We start from the raw sequence: 17,027 nt of genomic DNA, 5'->3' as shown, positions 1-17,027 counted from the left end.
TGTTTATTTGGGGAATGTTTGTTTATGTTGTCTTTATTTTTCATGAGTTTTATTTTCTTTTCTTATTATTTTAATTAAGTTGAAAAACACAGTGTGGGGAAGTTCACCACAGTCCAGCTCTCCAGGGGAAGGGTACTTTCAGGTACTTATGAAAACAACATAAAATTTTACTTTAAAACTAATTAACTGCCCTGAAAATTTGCTTTCAAAATACTGTCTTTTCAAGCTAAACTGAAACTTCAGAAATACTTAATGTAAAGATTTATGGTTGTTGGCATTCTTTTTTTTTAATGTGTATTTCATAGTACCCCATTTTGGTTTTATATTTACATGTAATTTAATTTTACTTGACCTTCAAAAGTAAGAAACTTTAATCAGCTTTCAAATCAACTGAATCAGATTTTAAACTAAAACTACAATTTACTAAATCAATTATTATCAATTTGTTAATCCTGAACTCAATCTTTTTTCCCTCACATTTAACTACAGAGTGGGTCCCTTTAAAGTCAGCAATCTTTATTAAGTGCTTCAAACTCAAGTCAAATCTAACTCCAAACAGCAAACTGGTTGATCATTGACTCTGGATTCTTTTAGGTCACTATGATACACTAGTGTTTATTAAATGACACATTCAGAGAGCTGAGTGTGATAACACATGCCTGTAATTTCCGCTCCTTTGCGGGCTGAGGCAGAAGGACAGGAAGTGTGAGCCCAGCATGAATAGCTTACTTTTGTTTTCAGTTTTTGAGGCTGGGTATCATGTTGCCTAGACTGGCTGTAAACTCATTAAGTCGCTGAACTCCTGATGCTCAGATTACAGTCATGTGCACTACTTCTGTTCTCAGCCTGAACAACTTAGTTCTAAACAAAAACAGGATTAGAGATACTGTTCACTAGTAGAATAATTGTCATCATGCATAAAACCCTGAATTTGATCCCTGGCACCAAAAAAATAAAAAGATTCATTTAAAAATTGTTGCTGTATTCATTAAGTTTTATGTAGCACATCTTCACACTGTTCTGAATACAGCAACAATTTTTAAATGAACTTAATATTTTAATCTAAAATTTTCTCTGAATGTGCCATTAAACTAATGTTTTATATATGTATATACATGCTTATGTATTATCCCACATACAGTACCAGATATTTAATTTTGCCTAAATTTTTCTTTCAAATTTCAGGGGATTTTTGTTTTTGGTTTTTTTGTTTTGTTTTTTGTTTGTTTGCTTGGTTGGTTGGTTTTTCGAGACAGGGTTTCTCTGTATTGTTTTTGGAGCTGTCCTGGAACTCACTCTGTAGACCAGGCTGGCCTCAAACTCACAGAGATCCACCTGCCTCTGCCTCCTGAGTGCTGGGATTAAAGGCATGCGCCACCACCACCCAGCTATAGCCTCCAATAAAATCCCAAGTTAGAGATACAGTATTCAAACAAATTATTTACTTAAAATGCAACTTTGCTAGGTTTAAGTAATTGTTCCATGTTTTATTACCCAACTGTTTGCACAACCACCATCAATCCATGGAGGTTCCATTTTAAAGATTTGTTCACAGAAACTCCTCTAGGAAATAACTGTACTCTCCTTCACTGTGCTCATCATGAGCTGTTCTTCCATCCTGGTTTATATTTGATTTTTTTCTTTCTTCCCACATAATCTGCTCTGTCTCATGTGTACTAATTAAGTATGATGATCTTTATGTTCCTCTAAAGTAAAACTTTGCTCCGACTTTCAAGTGTCAGTGATGATTTTCTCTGGTATGCCATTTCATGTTTCTGTGTCTGACCTTCCTTTCAGTTCAGTATGAGGAAATTCAACTCAGATTCTAAAATGTTTAGACTTGCATCTTTCATAGTTTTAGTTTTTCTCTTTTTAATTGAGAATTTGATAAACAAATCTGGTTTTTATTTACTGTTTTTATAATCAGTTTCCAGAGGAGACAGAACTGGATCTTTTGTCAGTAACTATTGAAGGTCCGTCACATTGTTCATCAAACAGTGAAGGATCATGTTCAGTGTTCAGCTCTCCCAAAACTGCAGGAGGCTTTTCACCAAGTGTTCCTTTCCAATCCGAAGATGGCCGACGGGACGACAGTCTGTCTTCTACCAGTGAAGACTCTGAGAAGGATGAAAAAGATGAAGACCGTGAAAGGGAAAGATTCTATATTTACAGGAAAACCTCGTGAGTAGACTTTTATTTTAAGACCTTTAAGTGGTATGTCAGAATCTAGATGTAAACCTAAGGCATTTTATCTAGCCAAATATTTAGCAAGCCAAGCATGATGCCACATGCCTATAATTCCAGCAGTGGAATCAGGAGTTTAAAATCCTTCTGGACTACTCCAGCCTGGGCTACATTTGACTGAGTCTCAAAAATATAAAATCTTAACAACAATAAGTGTGACATCCTACTGAGAATGTGCCCTCATGAGGAACTAGAAGGACCTTTATAATCCACCCATGTCTAAAGCCTGCTCTGCTGCAACTATGACAATAAGATTAAGTTTCCACTGCCACCATCTTCAGTCTTCCTACTGAGTTCAGATGATTCTTTATCCCTTTTCCCAGAGGGAAACCGCTAGCTTTGCAGTTTCTTATATTAGCGTATTTGGCCTATTTCTTTACTTACTGGAATGTGACTTCAAATAACCTAAGAAGAATCATAATTCAAATCTGCTTTCTTAGAGTAAAATATAAAATAAGTTTAATGTGCTCATGTTTGATGGTTAGTATGAACACCTTTATATATATATATATATATATATATATATATATATATATATCTGTATGTATCTGGGTTGAATATTGTATGTCATCTTGGAAATGTCTGTTTAAGCTGTAAATACTTTTGGTTTTGGGGGGGTTCTGGGTTTTTTTCTTGTTTTTTTTTTTTTTTTTGAGACAGAGTTGTCATGGTTTTTTGTTGTTGTTTTTGGGTTTTTTATGTTTTTGTTTTTGTTTTTCAAGACAGGGTTTCTCTGTATGGCTTTGGAGCCTATCCTGGACCAGGCTGGCCTCGAACTCACAGAGATCCACCTGCTTCTGCCTCCTGAGTGCTGGGATTAAAGGCATTTGCCACCAAAGCCTGACGTGTTGTGGAATTATTTTAATTGGGAAAAGATTATTACATTTTTCTATGCTGGGAATATTATTTTAACTGTGTAAAGTTGGGTTACTTTTTTATGCTGGGAATATGACTTTAACTGTGTAAAGATGGGTTACTTTTGTTTATGCTGTATATGTTTCACCTTGTCTGCTTAAGGCACCTGATTGGTCTAATAATGAGCTGAGTGAGTGGTCAGTAGCTACAGGGCTAGGCTGGGCTGGCAGGCAGAGAGAATAATTAGGAGGAGAAATCTAGGCTTGAGAGAGAAGAAAGAACAAGAGAAGAGGGGGGAGAGAACGAGTTACACACCCTGAACAAGATGCCAAACAGACAGACATAGAGAAGCAGTGAAAGTAAGATATACAGCAGTAAGAAAGGTGATAAGCCCTGAGGCAAAAGTTAAAGAGAAACAGGTTAGTTTAAGTTATAAGAGCTAGCCAGAAATGTGCCTAAGCAAGCCAAGCATTCACAACTAATACATATCTGTGTCATGATTTAGTAGCTGGTTGGTGTCCCAAAAAAATAGCCTGGTACACAGAGTTTCTTTTTGTATCACCCCTGACTGTCCTAGAACTTGCTCTGTAGAACAGGCTGGCCTTGAACTCATAAGAGATCCACTTGCGTCGGCTTTGGTCTAGTTGTAGAGTTTTGTGGTTGTTTCTTTTTATTTTTCTCCTTAGGGATAAGTTCCTGCTGTGTAGTCAGTCTGGTCTGGAACTTACAATCTTCTTGCCTCAGCCTCCTGAGTGCTGGGATAACAGGATAAATGAATTTGTGGCGCAACATCAGGATCAGTGTTATCACCATTGTGTGTGGTGCTTAGTTCACCACATGTCAAAAGAGTTTTGACAGTTTTCTTGTTTTTTTGTTTTTCTCTTCCTTTCCCTGTTCTTCTTTCTTTAAATAAAATCAGGAAGCCAGCATTTAGACTTTGTAATTTTGGAAATGAAACATCTTCCAACATAGAGTACAGTTCATACACTGGTGTTCACATTCATTGATAGCTGTAATTATGCCTGTGTCTTCATCACCTACCACCTGCTGGCAGATAATAATGGTCAGTTCATAATTGTTGGATAATATGTGACTCCATTAAACCTAGAAAAAAAAACTTTAGTTTTAACTAGTTGAATAATTTCTATTCAATTAGTTTATTATTTTATAAAGTAAAATTTCTTTACAGACTGTTACATAACATTGGGAAATAGTTCATTAGGAAGATTTTAGTTTGCTATAAGGAATGATGCCTTGCTTTCTACAGACATACCTCTCGGAAGAAAGCAACAGGCTTTGCTGCTGTTCATCAGCTGCTTACTGAACGCTGGCCTACAACACCAGTCAACCGTAGTATTGGTGGTACAGCTACTGAGAGAAATATTGACTTTGAACTTGATATACGGGTTGAAATTGACAGTGGGAAATGTGTCCTCCATCCAACCACCCTTTTGCAGGAGCATGATGATATAAGTTTAAGAAGGTAAGACACTAGCTGGAAAAGTTAAATGGAATTCATTAGTTAGAAACACTGTTCATATATTATAAATTATCACAAACCTTTTTTTCCCCTGGTCCAAAACTGCAAATTTAAAGTAATTAATCATAGTTACAATGGTCATTTGTATAACATACTATTCTTTACAACAAATACATATTTCTGGCAATTAGAAGTGAATATCTGATTTAGAGACTGGTAAATTTGTTAATTAAAATATATCTTTAGACTGAGGATTTTAGCTCAGTGGTAGAGTGTGTATCTATTGTGTGAGCACACAATTTAATGTGTAAATGATACAATTGTGAACTTAGAAAAGAAATACAAGTGCTGTACACACTTGTAATTCCAGTATTCAGAAGGTGGAAGCAGGAGAATGCCTGGTCTTACCATGACCCTGTCACCAACAAACTACATACATATATACATACATACGAACTTACTTACATAGAGATTACTAGTTTTAAAACATATAACATTATTATTATTTGTCTAAGATGTTCACTAGTTTAACTAGAAGTTCTGATCTTTTCCTTTTTCAGCTTTTTTAATTACTACTTTCCATTTATATATAAATAAAAGTTTACTTAGAAACAGAAGAAAAGAAAATTTTTTAAAAAAATAATACCCCTGTCCTTTTTTTTTAAATGTAGGAGTTATGATCGAAGTTCTAGGAGTTTAGATCAAGATTCTCCTTCAAAAAAGAAAAAATTTCAAACTAATTATGCTTCTACCACCCATTTAATGACGGGCAAGAAAGTGCCATCCTCTCTACAGACAAAGCCCAGTGACTTAGAAACAACAGTGTTTTATATTCCTGGAGTGGATGTAAAGGTAAAGACCTGATTGCCTGTAATAGAGACTAAACTGTTAGTAGCAGTGCCTATTTTCTACTATATATATTTTTCTTTTGCTTATTTTATTTAAAAAAATGAAACTTTCTGGCTTACTTAATGTAGTCATAGTCTGAACATAATAATTTCTAAGTTGTGGCTTACCTTTTTGCTCATATATCTTTTTCTGTGAGAGGTTGGCAGAAAGAAGTGATGCTGATATAAATAGTAGACTTGTTAAATCTTACCTAGTATAATTTCATTAAAAATATTTTTTAATTTCTAAAAGTATTGAATCTTAGACTGTTAAGCTCAAATGAACTTAAAAGATGGTCTGGATTTAAAAAATGAGAACGCCAATTAGTTTCCAAAGCTAGCTTACGAAGCTGGAGCTAAGTCTTTAGGCTCCTGAATCAGTGTTCTCTGAACTATATCTTCTATACTTTGTTTTCTCATCTACAAAATATTTATTTTGAATTTTTCAATACAGTTGCATTACAATTCTAAGACATTAAAGACTGAATCACCTAATGCTTCCAGAGGATCGTCCTTGCCTAGAACACTCTCCAAAGAGTCCAAGTTGTATGGTATGAAAGATAACGCAGCATCTCCTTCTTCTCCTCCTTTACCTTGCACTGTCCAGAGCAAGACTAACACCTTACTTCCTCCCCAACCCCCACCTATTCCTTCAGGTATTTGAGACTGTACTGTATTTTGTCACATTTTTCTTAATTTTTGGTTACTCGGTTTGCTCTGTTGAGACTTTTTAATTCCTATATTTAAGAAAGGACATAGACTTGTCAGTAATGACTATATAAAATCCATCTGTGGAAGTACAAACCAACTACTCTTAAATTTTTATTACATTAGAATAATCTTAATAAATAAACTACACATTTAGAACAATGTATATTTACCAAGGGGTAGTTCATGTGGTTTACATTTGGGAGCTATGGTTAGCTAGGGATCAAATTTTTACATATGAATACACTGTTATGACACAACAGTTTCCCAAAACTTATTAAAGTGCCCTATTGGTGAAAAAAGAAGAATAAAAAAAGAGAAGTTTGGCTTGATAAAGCCAAGGTGCTGACTAGGTCACCTGAATACTTGACTAGAGTAGAAAGATTTTCCATCCTGTCCTAGTCTGTAACTTTTTAAAGCTAAGCTATTAAACATTGCAGGTTCAGCCAGCTTTTCTTTTGATCATTCCACTCAAGGAATGTTAACTAATGTCAAAAAAATACACCCATTCCGGTTGTGATACCCTCATGGGTTGGGTGGTACTTTACACATGCATATAGAATTTCTAACATAAGGATTGTTAGAGCTGGCAGTCACTATTTAAAAGTTTCATTTGGGAATTCCATATGATATATAAACCCTTTAAAGTAGTCAGTAAAGATTCATGATGATAATGCCTACTGCCTACCAACTTTTCAATATACAAGGCATAGCTAGATCCATTGGGAATGAGGCAAATACTGGTATTCCATTCTAAAAATGGAGAAAGTTAGGGCTTATATGTAGATTTGGGACATTTTCTTATACTTATACAACTAATGTTCAAATTGGGTATTAAAGACAAAGTTAGCTAACACTTCGTTAGGTATTTTTATACATTTTTATGAAGCAGAAATACTTTATTAGGAAGAATGAGACATGTCACCCTATGTAGAGAAGTATTGTCAGTGTGCATATACTAAGCATGAGAAATCAAAAGCTGATACTTTTCCTCCGCTTTTCACTAATTCAAATTAGTCAAGATTTGCTATCTTTTTAAGTAAACAAATGAACTAACACCAGCCAGAAACCTAACAAAAGTATAAAGTTGAAAATTTGAAACATAATGTGTAACCTAGCACAAGTAAGAATAAATATAGTATTATAAATCATAAATGATATTTGTAGTCTAACATTAATGTATCATTTCTATCAGCCTATTTTTATTGTTTTCTTATGTAGTCTTAGGTAAAGTATTTCACTTAGTTAAACTGTTATACAATTCCAATCTCTCATTAACTTCCCATGTTTTATTGGGACATTTTATTGAATTTCATTCAATGTACCTCACATTTATTGACATTCTAGCCAAAGGAAAAGGAAGTGGAGGAGTAAAAACAGCCAAGCTATATGCCTGGGTAGCACTTCAGTCATTACCAGAAGAAATGGTTATTAGCCCTTGTCTGTTAGACTTTCTGGAAAAGGCTCTGGAAACCATCCCAATTACACCAATTGAAAGGAATTACACAGGTAAGTATTCTCCTTATGTGCGTTCTAATTTTAGGTTTTGTTTTGTAAAATTTCTCAGTTATATTACATGCTGTTACATATTTCATTATAAAATAAATTATAAATTGCAGTAGAACCAGAGAGGTTATCTCACTTTGCAAATGGAGAACCCAAACTGTAGTGAGGCTTTATGATTTTTATTCAAGGACACAACTAGATAGTGACAACACTAATGATTATGGGTCTTATGTTAATGTGTTTCTTGCACTGGAGTCTCTTTGTAGGTAAGACATAGTGCTGTTTTCTGTGTATATTGTATGGTGTGGGAGAATTTAATTTTGGGAAATGTGAGATTTGAGTAGGTAAGGATATGTAAACAAACAGAATTCAAAGCAACTTTCTAGTGTTGGTATGTCTTATGTCAATACTAGTTAGAGATAGGGAACTTCCAGTGGTTTGCCCTTGTTATGATATAAAACTTGAAATTAAATATCTTAACAGCAGTCAGTTCACAAGATGAAGATATGGCACATTTTGAAATCCCAGATCCTATGGAAGAATCAACAACATCCCTAGTGTCGTCTTCAGCGTCTGCTTACTCTTCCTTCCCTGTAGATGTTGTGGTTTATGTCCGAGTTCAGGTGACGTGTGTCATTTCTTCATAAAGAAAATATGTGGTGATATATTGTTTATGATATAATAAAGTTTGCCTGGAGATCAGAATGCAAAGCTAGCCAAAGCCATAGAGGTCAGGCAGTGGTAGCACACACTTTAATCCCACGACTCAGGAGACAGAGGCAGATGGATCTCTGTGAGTTCAAGGCCACCCAGGGCTACATGAGAGTGAATCAGTATTAAAAGAGAAACAGCACTAGAGAGGTATATAAGACAGGAGCAGCGTCTCATAGCTGGCATTCAGTCTTGGCAATTAGTCTCCAGCCACATTGAGGACAGGACAGACAGCCTTGGGAGAGGTAAAAGCCTTCTGGTGGCTTGGCTGCTTTGCCTTTCTGGTCTTTAGCTTGAACCCCAGTGTTTGTCTCTGAGTTTTTAATATTCATGCTACCAAAATATTCTATTTGAAATTCAATATTATTTTCCTTCAAATTATTCTGAGTCACAGTTTCATGAATGTTTGATAAGTCTACAATAGCTAGTTTGCGAAGTCCTGAGAAGTATTGTAAATCTGTGTGTATATATTTACTATTCTGAGCAGTTTCATAGATCAGGAGTTTTCCATTTTTGAATATCAATATTCTATGAAACAAGATTAAAATATGCAAGAATAAACCTTTTGAAAGCATTTCATCTCTTTATTACTGTGATACTCTTAGCTCTCACCGTTATACTTCTTTCTCAACAGATTTACAGTATAATTAAGACACAGTATACCTTTTATGGAGTTTGTCTGAAAGCTACATGGTTTTAAAATATTCTTTTTTGTTTTGTTTTTTGTTTTTCCAGACAGGGTTTCTCTGTGGCTTTGGAGGCTGTCCTGGAACTAGCTCTTGTAGACCAGGCTGGTCTCGAACTTACAGAGATCCACCTGCCTCTGCCTCCCAAGTGCTAGGATTAAAGGCGTGCGCTACCAACACCCGGCTAAAATACTCTTTAATGCAATCGAATCAATACACCTTTAGGAATATATATTATCCTTTGATTTAATCTATTAAAGAGGATTAGAAAGATGCTTGTATCCAAACTTCAAGTTCAGTTTACCATTAGGTAAAATTTTTAAATCAGTCTCTAAGGATAAGGAAGTACTGGTGTCATCTGTTGCAGGGACTTCCTGCAGTAACTGTTTGACCAAAGTATCTCTAGTTTGATACTGTGTTTTGTTAAAGATCTGAATAAGATATACTAAGTACATAAAGGTGTGTAAAACTCTTTGTTATTAACATAAGAGTGTTTTCAGTATTTTAATATGAGATTACTTCCTTTAAAAGATTTGATTAGTGGGCGTGTGGGAGGCAGAAGCAGGAGAGTTCTGTGAGTTCAAGGCCAGCCCGTCTCAAAAAACCAAAACCAACCAACCAAACAAACAAACAACAAAAAAACAACAACCAAGATTTGATTTGTAAAAACAATAATGTGGGCATAAATATGTTTAAGGTTCTGAATTATCCAAATGTCAGTGAATCTTCAAATCCTTAGCTTGTTTTAAACAAATCTCAACTCTGTAGCCCAGGATAGCATGTACTCCAGGTTGGCCTCCTTCCCCAGACCCCTGAGAGTTGGGATTAGAATGAGCCTCTGTGCCTTAAATGTTTAGCTTCGTAAAATTTGTACCATTCTGTTAATACATTTTGGTTTATACTCCGTACTTCTGTTTTTATAAGTTGTGGTATTAAATTTAATTGCTTTTAAATGTCAAATGATTATCTGTATGTTAAAATGGAAATTATGTATAACTTTTAGAATCCAATATGAAATTGTTTTAACCATGCAGTTCCTAGAAATCTTTTTTTCTCCTGCTTTCTATTCTTTAGCCTTCACAAATCAAATTTAGCTGTTTGCCAGTATCAAGAGTAGAATGCATGCTGAAGTTACCATCTCTGGACCTGGTGTTTTCTTCAAACCGAGGAGAACTAGACACTTTGGGGACTGCATACCCTGCAGAGACCTTATCCCCTGGTGGTAATGCTCCTCAGAGTGGAACAAAAACCTCTGCAAGCAAAGCTGGGATACCAGGTATAAGAAACATAAAGTTGCCTTATACAAAGCCAAGTACTATTTTTTAAATTTTAACAATTGTTCATCTCTATTTTAAATAGATTTAGGAAAGCAGAATGTTAGAGAATTGTGACATTTGTAGGAAAAAAATCTATAGTAGACAAAAATTTAAGTACATTTCATGCATTTAGTAGAATGAGTCCCCTTCAATAGATATTTTTAGCTTAGCAGTAATTAGCATTATAGTTTCAGTTTGAATGCTATTAGAAGCACTATGTTAAGAATAATAGCAATTTATATATCCATGTGCTTTTGAATGTTTTGTGTCCTGTTGGATCTTACATTTTAGGAACAATGGAGTTTGTAAATGGAACATAAGAAATATGCTTTTATGAAGATATGTTCTTATCATTTAACCAAGTAGCATTTGTATTTTTAAATGGTAAATTTTGTTGTCTATCTCATTTGTTTCATGAAAGGTTTTATTTTAAAGTACAGTTGAGGATTTCTTAGTGAGGTAATTCCTCTTCCTTACTAAAAGCTCTTTGCCCATAATTCATATAGAAATACAAATATAAACAATAGCAATATTGGCTAGTTTGAGTTGACAATAGAATTGAAATGTCATTAAAATAGTGATTCTTAACCAAGGACAGCAGGTGCCTTCCAGTATTGGTATTTCACAGCTGAGAGACTGTTAACTGGAAACTTGGGGGGAAGCCAGAAACACTGTGCAAACAACCTGCCAATCTGAAAACTTTTTTCTAAAAAGAATTGTTTGGTCTAAAATGCTAAAAGGGCCAAGGTTGAACTTATTAAAGCAAAATATGTGAATGAAATTCTAAACTCCAGTTTTAAGAGAAGCATGAATGCTGTTGAAAGAAAATCATACTTCAGATTGGAAGGAATCACTCAAGTCCTGTTTTTTTGTTTGTTTGTTTGTTTGTTTTCTCTCAATATGTTTTTATTTAAATTAGAAACATGAATGTTTCACATGTCAGTCCCAGCTCCCTCTCCTACCCCTCCTCCCTTGTCCTTCCACCAGGCCCCCAGCCCCCCACCCAATCACCACATCATTCTCCAGGGAGGGTGAGACCCTCCTTAAAGTCTGTAATTTCATCCTGGGTAGGATCTGGGCCCATCCCCATGTGTCCAGGCTGAGAGAGCATCCCTCTATTTGGAATGGGCTCCCAAAGCTCATTCATAAACCATGATAAACACTGATCTACTACCCAAGGCCCCAGTGATTTCTGTGGCCTCCTCACTGACACTACATTCATGGAGTCTGGAACAGTCCCCAGTTGGCCAATCAGCCATCAGTCTGGGATTCAAGAGCTCCCCCTTATCTGATCAGCTGTCTTTGTGGGTTTCATCATCATGGTCTTCACCCCTTTGCTCATCACTCCTCCATTTCTGTCACTAGGTTCCAGGAGTTCAGTTCAGTGTTTAGCTGTGGGGATCTGTCTCTCCTTCCATCAGTCCCTGGATGAAGGTTCTAGGATGGCATATAGGATAGTCACCAACCTTACCATCAAGGAGGGATTATTAGTGTAGTCTCTCCACTATTGTTTACTTTGCCAGTTGGTGTTATCCTTGTAGATCTCTGGAGATCTCACTAGTGTCAGCTCTCTCCTCAAGCCGATAATGACTCCATCTATTATAGTATCTCTCATCATGCTCTCCTCTAATCTTACCTCGACTCAACCTTCCTGCTCCCTCATGCCTTCTTCGCCCCTCCTCTTATGCCCCTCTCTTTTTTTTTGGTTCCCTCTCCCCTCCACCGATGTTCCCAATGTGCTCAGGAGATCTTGCCTCATTCCGCTTCTCTGGGGTATCATGCATCTCTCTTGGGAACCTCCGTGTTTCCCAGACTCATTGGCACTGGGATTGTAGGCCGACACTCCCCTGATCCATATCCAAAATACATGTATGAGTGAGTACATACCTTGTTTGTCTTTTTGTATCTGGGTTACTACCTCACTCAGGATGGTTTCCTCTAGTGCCATCCATTTGCCTGCAAATTTCAAGATTCCATTGTTTTTTTTTTCCGCTGAGTAGTATTCCATTGTGTAAATGTGCCACATTTTCTCTATCCACTCTTCAGTTGTGGGGCATTTGGTTGTTTCCAGGATCTAGCTATTACATATAATGCTGCTATGAACATAGTGGAACAGACCTCCTTGTTGTATGAATGGGCATCTTTTGGGTATATGCCTAAGAATGGAATGGCTGGATCTTATGATAGACTTCCATTTTCCTGAAGAATCTCCATACTGATTTCCAAAGTGGCTGTATAAGTCGACACTCCCACAATCAGTGTAGGATTGTTCCCCTTTCTCCACATCCTCACCAGCATAAATTGTCGTTGGTGTTTTTGATTTTAGCCATTCTGACAGGAGTGAAATGATATCTCAGAGTTGTTTTGATTTGCATTTCCCTAATGGCTAAGGATGTTGAGCACTTTCCTAAGTGTCTCTCAGCTATTTTATATCCTCAATTGAGAATTCTCTATTTAGTTCTGTACCTCACTTTTTAATTGGATCCTTTGGTGTTTTGGAGACTTGCTTCTTGAGTTCTTTGTAAATTTTGGACATCAGCCCTCTGTCAGATGTTGGGTTAGTGAATATCTTTTCCCAATCTGTGGGCTGCCTTTTTGTCTTGCTGACTGTGTCCTTTGCCTTACAGAAGCTTCCAGGTTTAAGGAGGTCCCATTTATTAATTGTCGATCTCAGTGTTTGTGCTACTTGGTGTTATGTTCAGGAAGCAGTCTCCTGTACCAATTCGTTCAAGGGTACCTCCCACTTTCTCTTCTAAGAGGTTCAGTGTGGCTGGATTTATATTGAGGTCTTTGATCCATTTAGACTTAAGTTTTGTGCATGACGATAGACATGGATCTATCTGCAGTCTTCTACATGCCGAAATCCACTTATGCCAGCACCATTTGTTGAAGATGCTATTTTCCCTTGTATAATTTTAATTTATTTGTCAAAAATGAGCTGTTCATAGGTTTGTGGATTAATCTCAGGGTTTTCAATTCAATTCCATTGGTCTGCCTGTCTATATTTGTGCCAATACCAAGCTGTTTTCAGGACTATAGCTTTATAATAGAGCTTGAAGTCAGGGATAGTGATGCCTCCAGACATTGCTTTGTTGAGCTGTGTTGTCTTGGCTATCCTGGGGTTTTTTTGTTTTTCCATATAAAGTTGAGAATTGTTCTTTCAAGGTCTGTGAAGAATTGTGCTGGGAGTTTGATGGGGATTACATTGAATCTGTAGATTGCTCTTTGCAGGATGGCCATTTTTACTACATTGATCCTACCTATCCAAGAGCATGGGAGATCTTTCCATTTCCTGGTGTCTTCATTAATTTCTTTCTTTAAAGACTCAAAGTTCTTGTGACACAGGTCTTTCACTTGTTTGGTTACCATTAACCCCAGGTATTTTATGTTGTTTGTGGCAATTGTAAAGGGTGATATTTCTCTGATTTCTTTCTTAGCCCTTTTATCATCTGTATATAGTAGGGATACTGATTTTCTTGAATTGATCTTGTATCCTGACATGTTGCTGAAGGTGTTTATCAGCTGCAAGAGTTCCCTGGTAGAGTATTTTGGGTCACTTATGTAAACTATCATATCATGTGCAAATAGTGAAAGTTTGACCTCTTCCTTTCTAATTTGTATCCCCTTGATCTCCTTTTGTTGTCTTATTGCTCTAGATAGAACTTCCAGTACAATATTGAAGAGATATGGGGAGAGGGGACAGCCTTGCCTTGTTCCTGATCTTAAAGGAATTGCCTTGAGTTTCTCTCCATTTAGTTTGATGTTGGCTGTTGGTTTGCTGTATATAGCTTTTATGATGTTTAGGTATGTACCTGTTGTCCCGGATCTCTCCAAGACCTTTATCATGAAGGGGTGTTGGATTTTATCAAAGGCTTTTTCAGCATCTCGTGAGATGATCATGTGATTTTTGTTTCTCAGTTTGTTTATATGGTGGATCTCATTGATGGATTCTCGTATGTTGAACCATCCCTGCATCCCTGAAATGAAGCCTACTTGATCATGGTGGATGAGCTTTCTGATGTGTTCTTGGATCCGATTTGCCATTATTTTATTGAGTATTTTTGCATCAATGTTCATGAGGGATATTGGTCTGAAGTTCTCTTTCTTAGTTGTGTCTTGGGTATTAATGTTATTGAAGCCTTGTAAAAAGAGTTTGGCAAAGACCCTTCTGCTTCTATTGCATGGAATACTTTGAGGAGAATTGTGCAGTCATCTTGAACTTAAAATTTTACTCAAATAACCTCGTTTGACTTTTGAGAGCATGTCGGTGTGTGTAGACGTCCTTGTGACTGATGATGTTGGGTTATCTTCTATTTACAGGCTCATCGGGATTAGGCAGTCCACTTGGCCGAAGTCGACACAGCAGCAGTCAGTCAGATCTGACTGGCTCCAGCAGCAGTTCGTCTGGCCTGAGCTTCACTGCATGCATGTCTGACTTTTCCCTGTATGTGTTTCACCCCTATGGTGCAGGGAAGCAGAAGTCCACCGTTTCAGGTCTCTCATCTGCATCAGGAGGACTAGGTATATGTGTTTGTTAGTGGCTTTTGTTACATTTTTCAAAGCTTTCTTTTCTTGGACTTTAAATAAGAGCTATATGCCAATATCAAAAGATTATATTTTTCCCTTTTCATAAATTTTATCCCTATTTTATAAGTAAAAATATGAAACATTCAGATAAACTGATTTTACAAGGATTTAAAACTTAAGAATGCTTGTTAAGTGATATATATAACATAGTATCTGAAGATACAAGAGTTTTCTTTTATTACATATTTAAATACATTATCAAATTACTTTGCATAAAATTTTAGTTTGTTAAAAGTAAAATTTTAAAGTATGCAGGTGATGCTTGGTAATTTTAAGTGAAATCACAAAGCTATCATTTAGTAAAATGAAATCTGCGTTTTAAAATTCATGCCTCATTAGTGAATATTTCTTACATTTATACAAGTAAATCCTAGCTTTTTTTTTTGTTGTAGTGAGCTTGTCAAAATTGCTACTCTTGTATACAGGCTTCAACCTACCTAAACTGCTGTGAAGAATGCAAATCAAATGCTCATTAGATTTTCTAAATTTTCCCTAATTTAACTGCTTTTGGTTGGTGACATGTTACAGTATACTGGATGATTTTCATTAACTAATTGTCTGCATACACCACCTCTTTGTGCATATGCATGCATATGGACATTTTTCTTACTTTGGTTTTCTTCTTAGGAAATGTAGATGAAGAACCTACTTCAGTCACTGGTCGAAAAGACTCATTAAGTATAAACCTTGAGTTTGTAAAAGTGAGCTTGTCTCGAATAAGGCGCTCAGGAGGTGCCTCATTTTTTGAAAGTCAGTCTGTGAGCAAGCCTACAAGCAAAATGGACACTACGTTAATCAATATATCTGGTATTCTATTTTATAGTTTTTAATTAGAATATTATTGTAAAGAATTAAACAATGGCTTTTGGTTTTAAGTTGGCTTTAAGCTTAGATTAAAGGGGGGTGGTAAATAATCAACTTACATAACTATAAAACAAGCTAAAGTGAGAATGGCTATAATCCTATCAGTGGGTCAGCTGGCCACCAAGTCTGGGAGTGTGGGCTCAGACACTGTGCCTTGGAATTCATCGACCAGTCAGTCTAAAGAAGCTGTGGAGGAGGAACAGAAGATGAAAGAGGCAGAAGAAGAATGGTGCCAGAAGAGAACCCTGAAGGTGGCCATAGGGTGCTTTTCATGTCAAAGTTTCGGCTCTGGGACAAAAGGGGAAATAAGTACTCCCTTCCACACAGCTATTTGGTTTGCAGTTCTCTTTGTGCAAGTTCATATCCTAGCTCATACTATTGCTTTATTTTCCATATTCCAGAGGAGGCCTGTGTTAAGAGAAAAGCTTGCCATATATCTAATTTCTACAACATCTCTGATAACTGTGGCAGAGCCCTAACTTGCCATCTCTCCAAGAAAAATACACAAAGCTGCTGATGATCTTTCAATGCCCTGTTTCTGTAACTTGAAAAAATATATAAAGTCACTCATTAGATACAATGCATTCTGGTATTTTATGGATTAGAATAGTATGTGTAATACCATGTTTGTTAACTACAGTGTAAAGTGTTAAAAGTTCTGGAAGTCTGTTCTAAGCTCTAACTTTATTTCTCCATCAGCTGTTTGTGATATAGGGTCTGCTTCGTTTAAGTATGATATGCGCCGACTCAGTGAAATCCTGGCATTTCCAAGAGCCTGGTATAGAAGAAGTATTGCGAGGCGCCTATTCCTTGGAGACCAAACTGTAAATTTGCCAAGTAAGCTTGTTATTGTAATTAGGTTTCTTTTAATTAGGATTAAAGTAAACAAGATTCATAAATGATAACACATTTTTTTTTACTTAGTTTGATATACTGTGTTAATTCATTCATTTGTTCTAAAGAATGTCTACTGAGTCCCTCTAAAGGCAAGCACTGGGCATTCCAAACAAATAAATGCCTTACTCTTTTGAAGATTACCTCCTAGCAGACATTTTATTCTGTAGTAATTTTTTCTGTAATCCTTATAAATTTGGAAGTACAAATATGCATACACTTAACTATCCAAGTTAATCATAGATACTTAAAACATGGAAAAATGAAAACATTGGAGACATACTACCAT

General features: G+C 36.2%; 1 protein-coding gene across 10 annotated transcripts in view; it reads left to right on the top strand.

Annotated features, from left to right (window-relative positions):
• Kiaa1109 (KIAA1109 ortholog) overlaps window positions 1-17,027 on the top strand; it is a 176,273-nt gene that overhangs the window by 137,618 nt on the left and 21,628 nt on the right. For 6 of the 10 annotated variants that reach the window (XM_040754477.1, XM_040754482.1, XM_040754479.1 and 3 more), the window contains 11 exons: window positions 80-142; window positions 1,928-2,181; window positions 4,367-4,582; window positions 5,251-5,431; window positions 5,921-6,122; window positions 7,522-7,683; window positions 8,164-8,303; window positions 10,152-10,353; window positions 14,714-14,914; window positions 15,608-15,787; window positions 16,544-16,681. In XM_040754477.1, coding sequence (XP_040610411.1) covers window positions 80-142; window positions 1,928-2,181; window positions 4,367-4,582; window positions 5,251-5,431; window positions 5,921-6,122; window positions 7,522-7,683; window positions 8,164-8,303; window positions 10,152-10,353; window positions 14,714-14,914; window positions 15,608-15,787; window positions 16,544-16,681 — 1,939 coding nt within the window. The remainder of the gene's footprint in view (window positions 1-79; window positions 143-1,927; window positions 2,182-4,366; window positions 4,583-5,250; window positions 5,432-5,920; window positions 6,123-7,521; window positions 7,684-8,163; window positions 8,304-10,151; window positions 10,354-14,713; window positions 14,915-15,607; window positions 15,788-16,543; window positions 16,682-17,027) is intronic. The other 4 variants (XM_040754485.1, XM_040754480.1, XM_040754481.1 and 1 more) reach the window with 3 other exon arrangements.

The sequence above is a fragment of the Mesocricetus auratus genome, unplaced genomic scaffold (genome assembly GCF_017639785.1).
Source record: "Mesocricetus auratus isolate SY011 unplaced genomic scaffold, BCM_Maur_2.0 Super-Scaffold_100011, whole genome shotgun sequence".
In the NCBI taxonomy this organism is placed as follows: domain Eukaryota; kingdom Metazoa; phylum Chordata; class Mammalia; order Rodentia; family Cricetidae; genus Mesocricetus; species Mesocricetus auratus.
The sequence above is the reverse complement of the archived record's forward strand: the minus strand, read 5'-3'. Positions and strand labels throughout refer to the sequence as shown.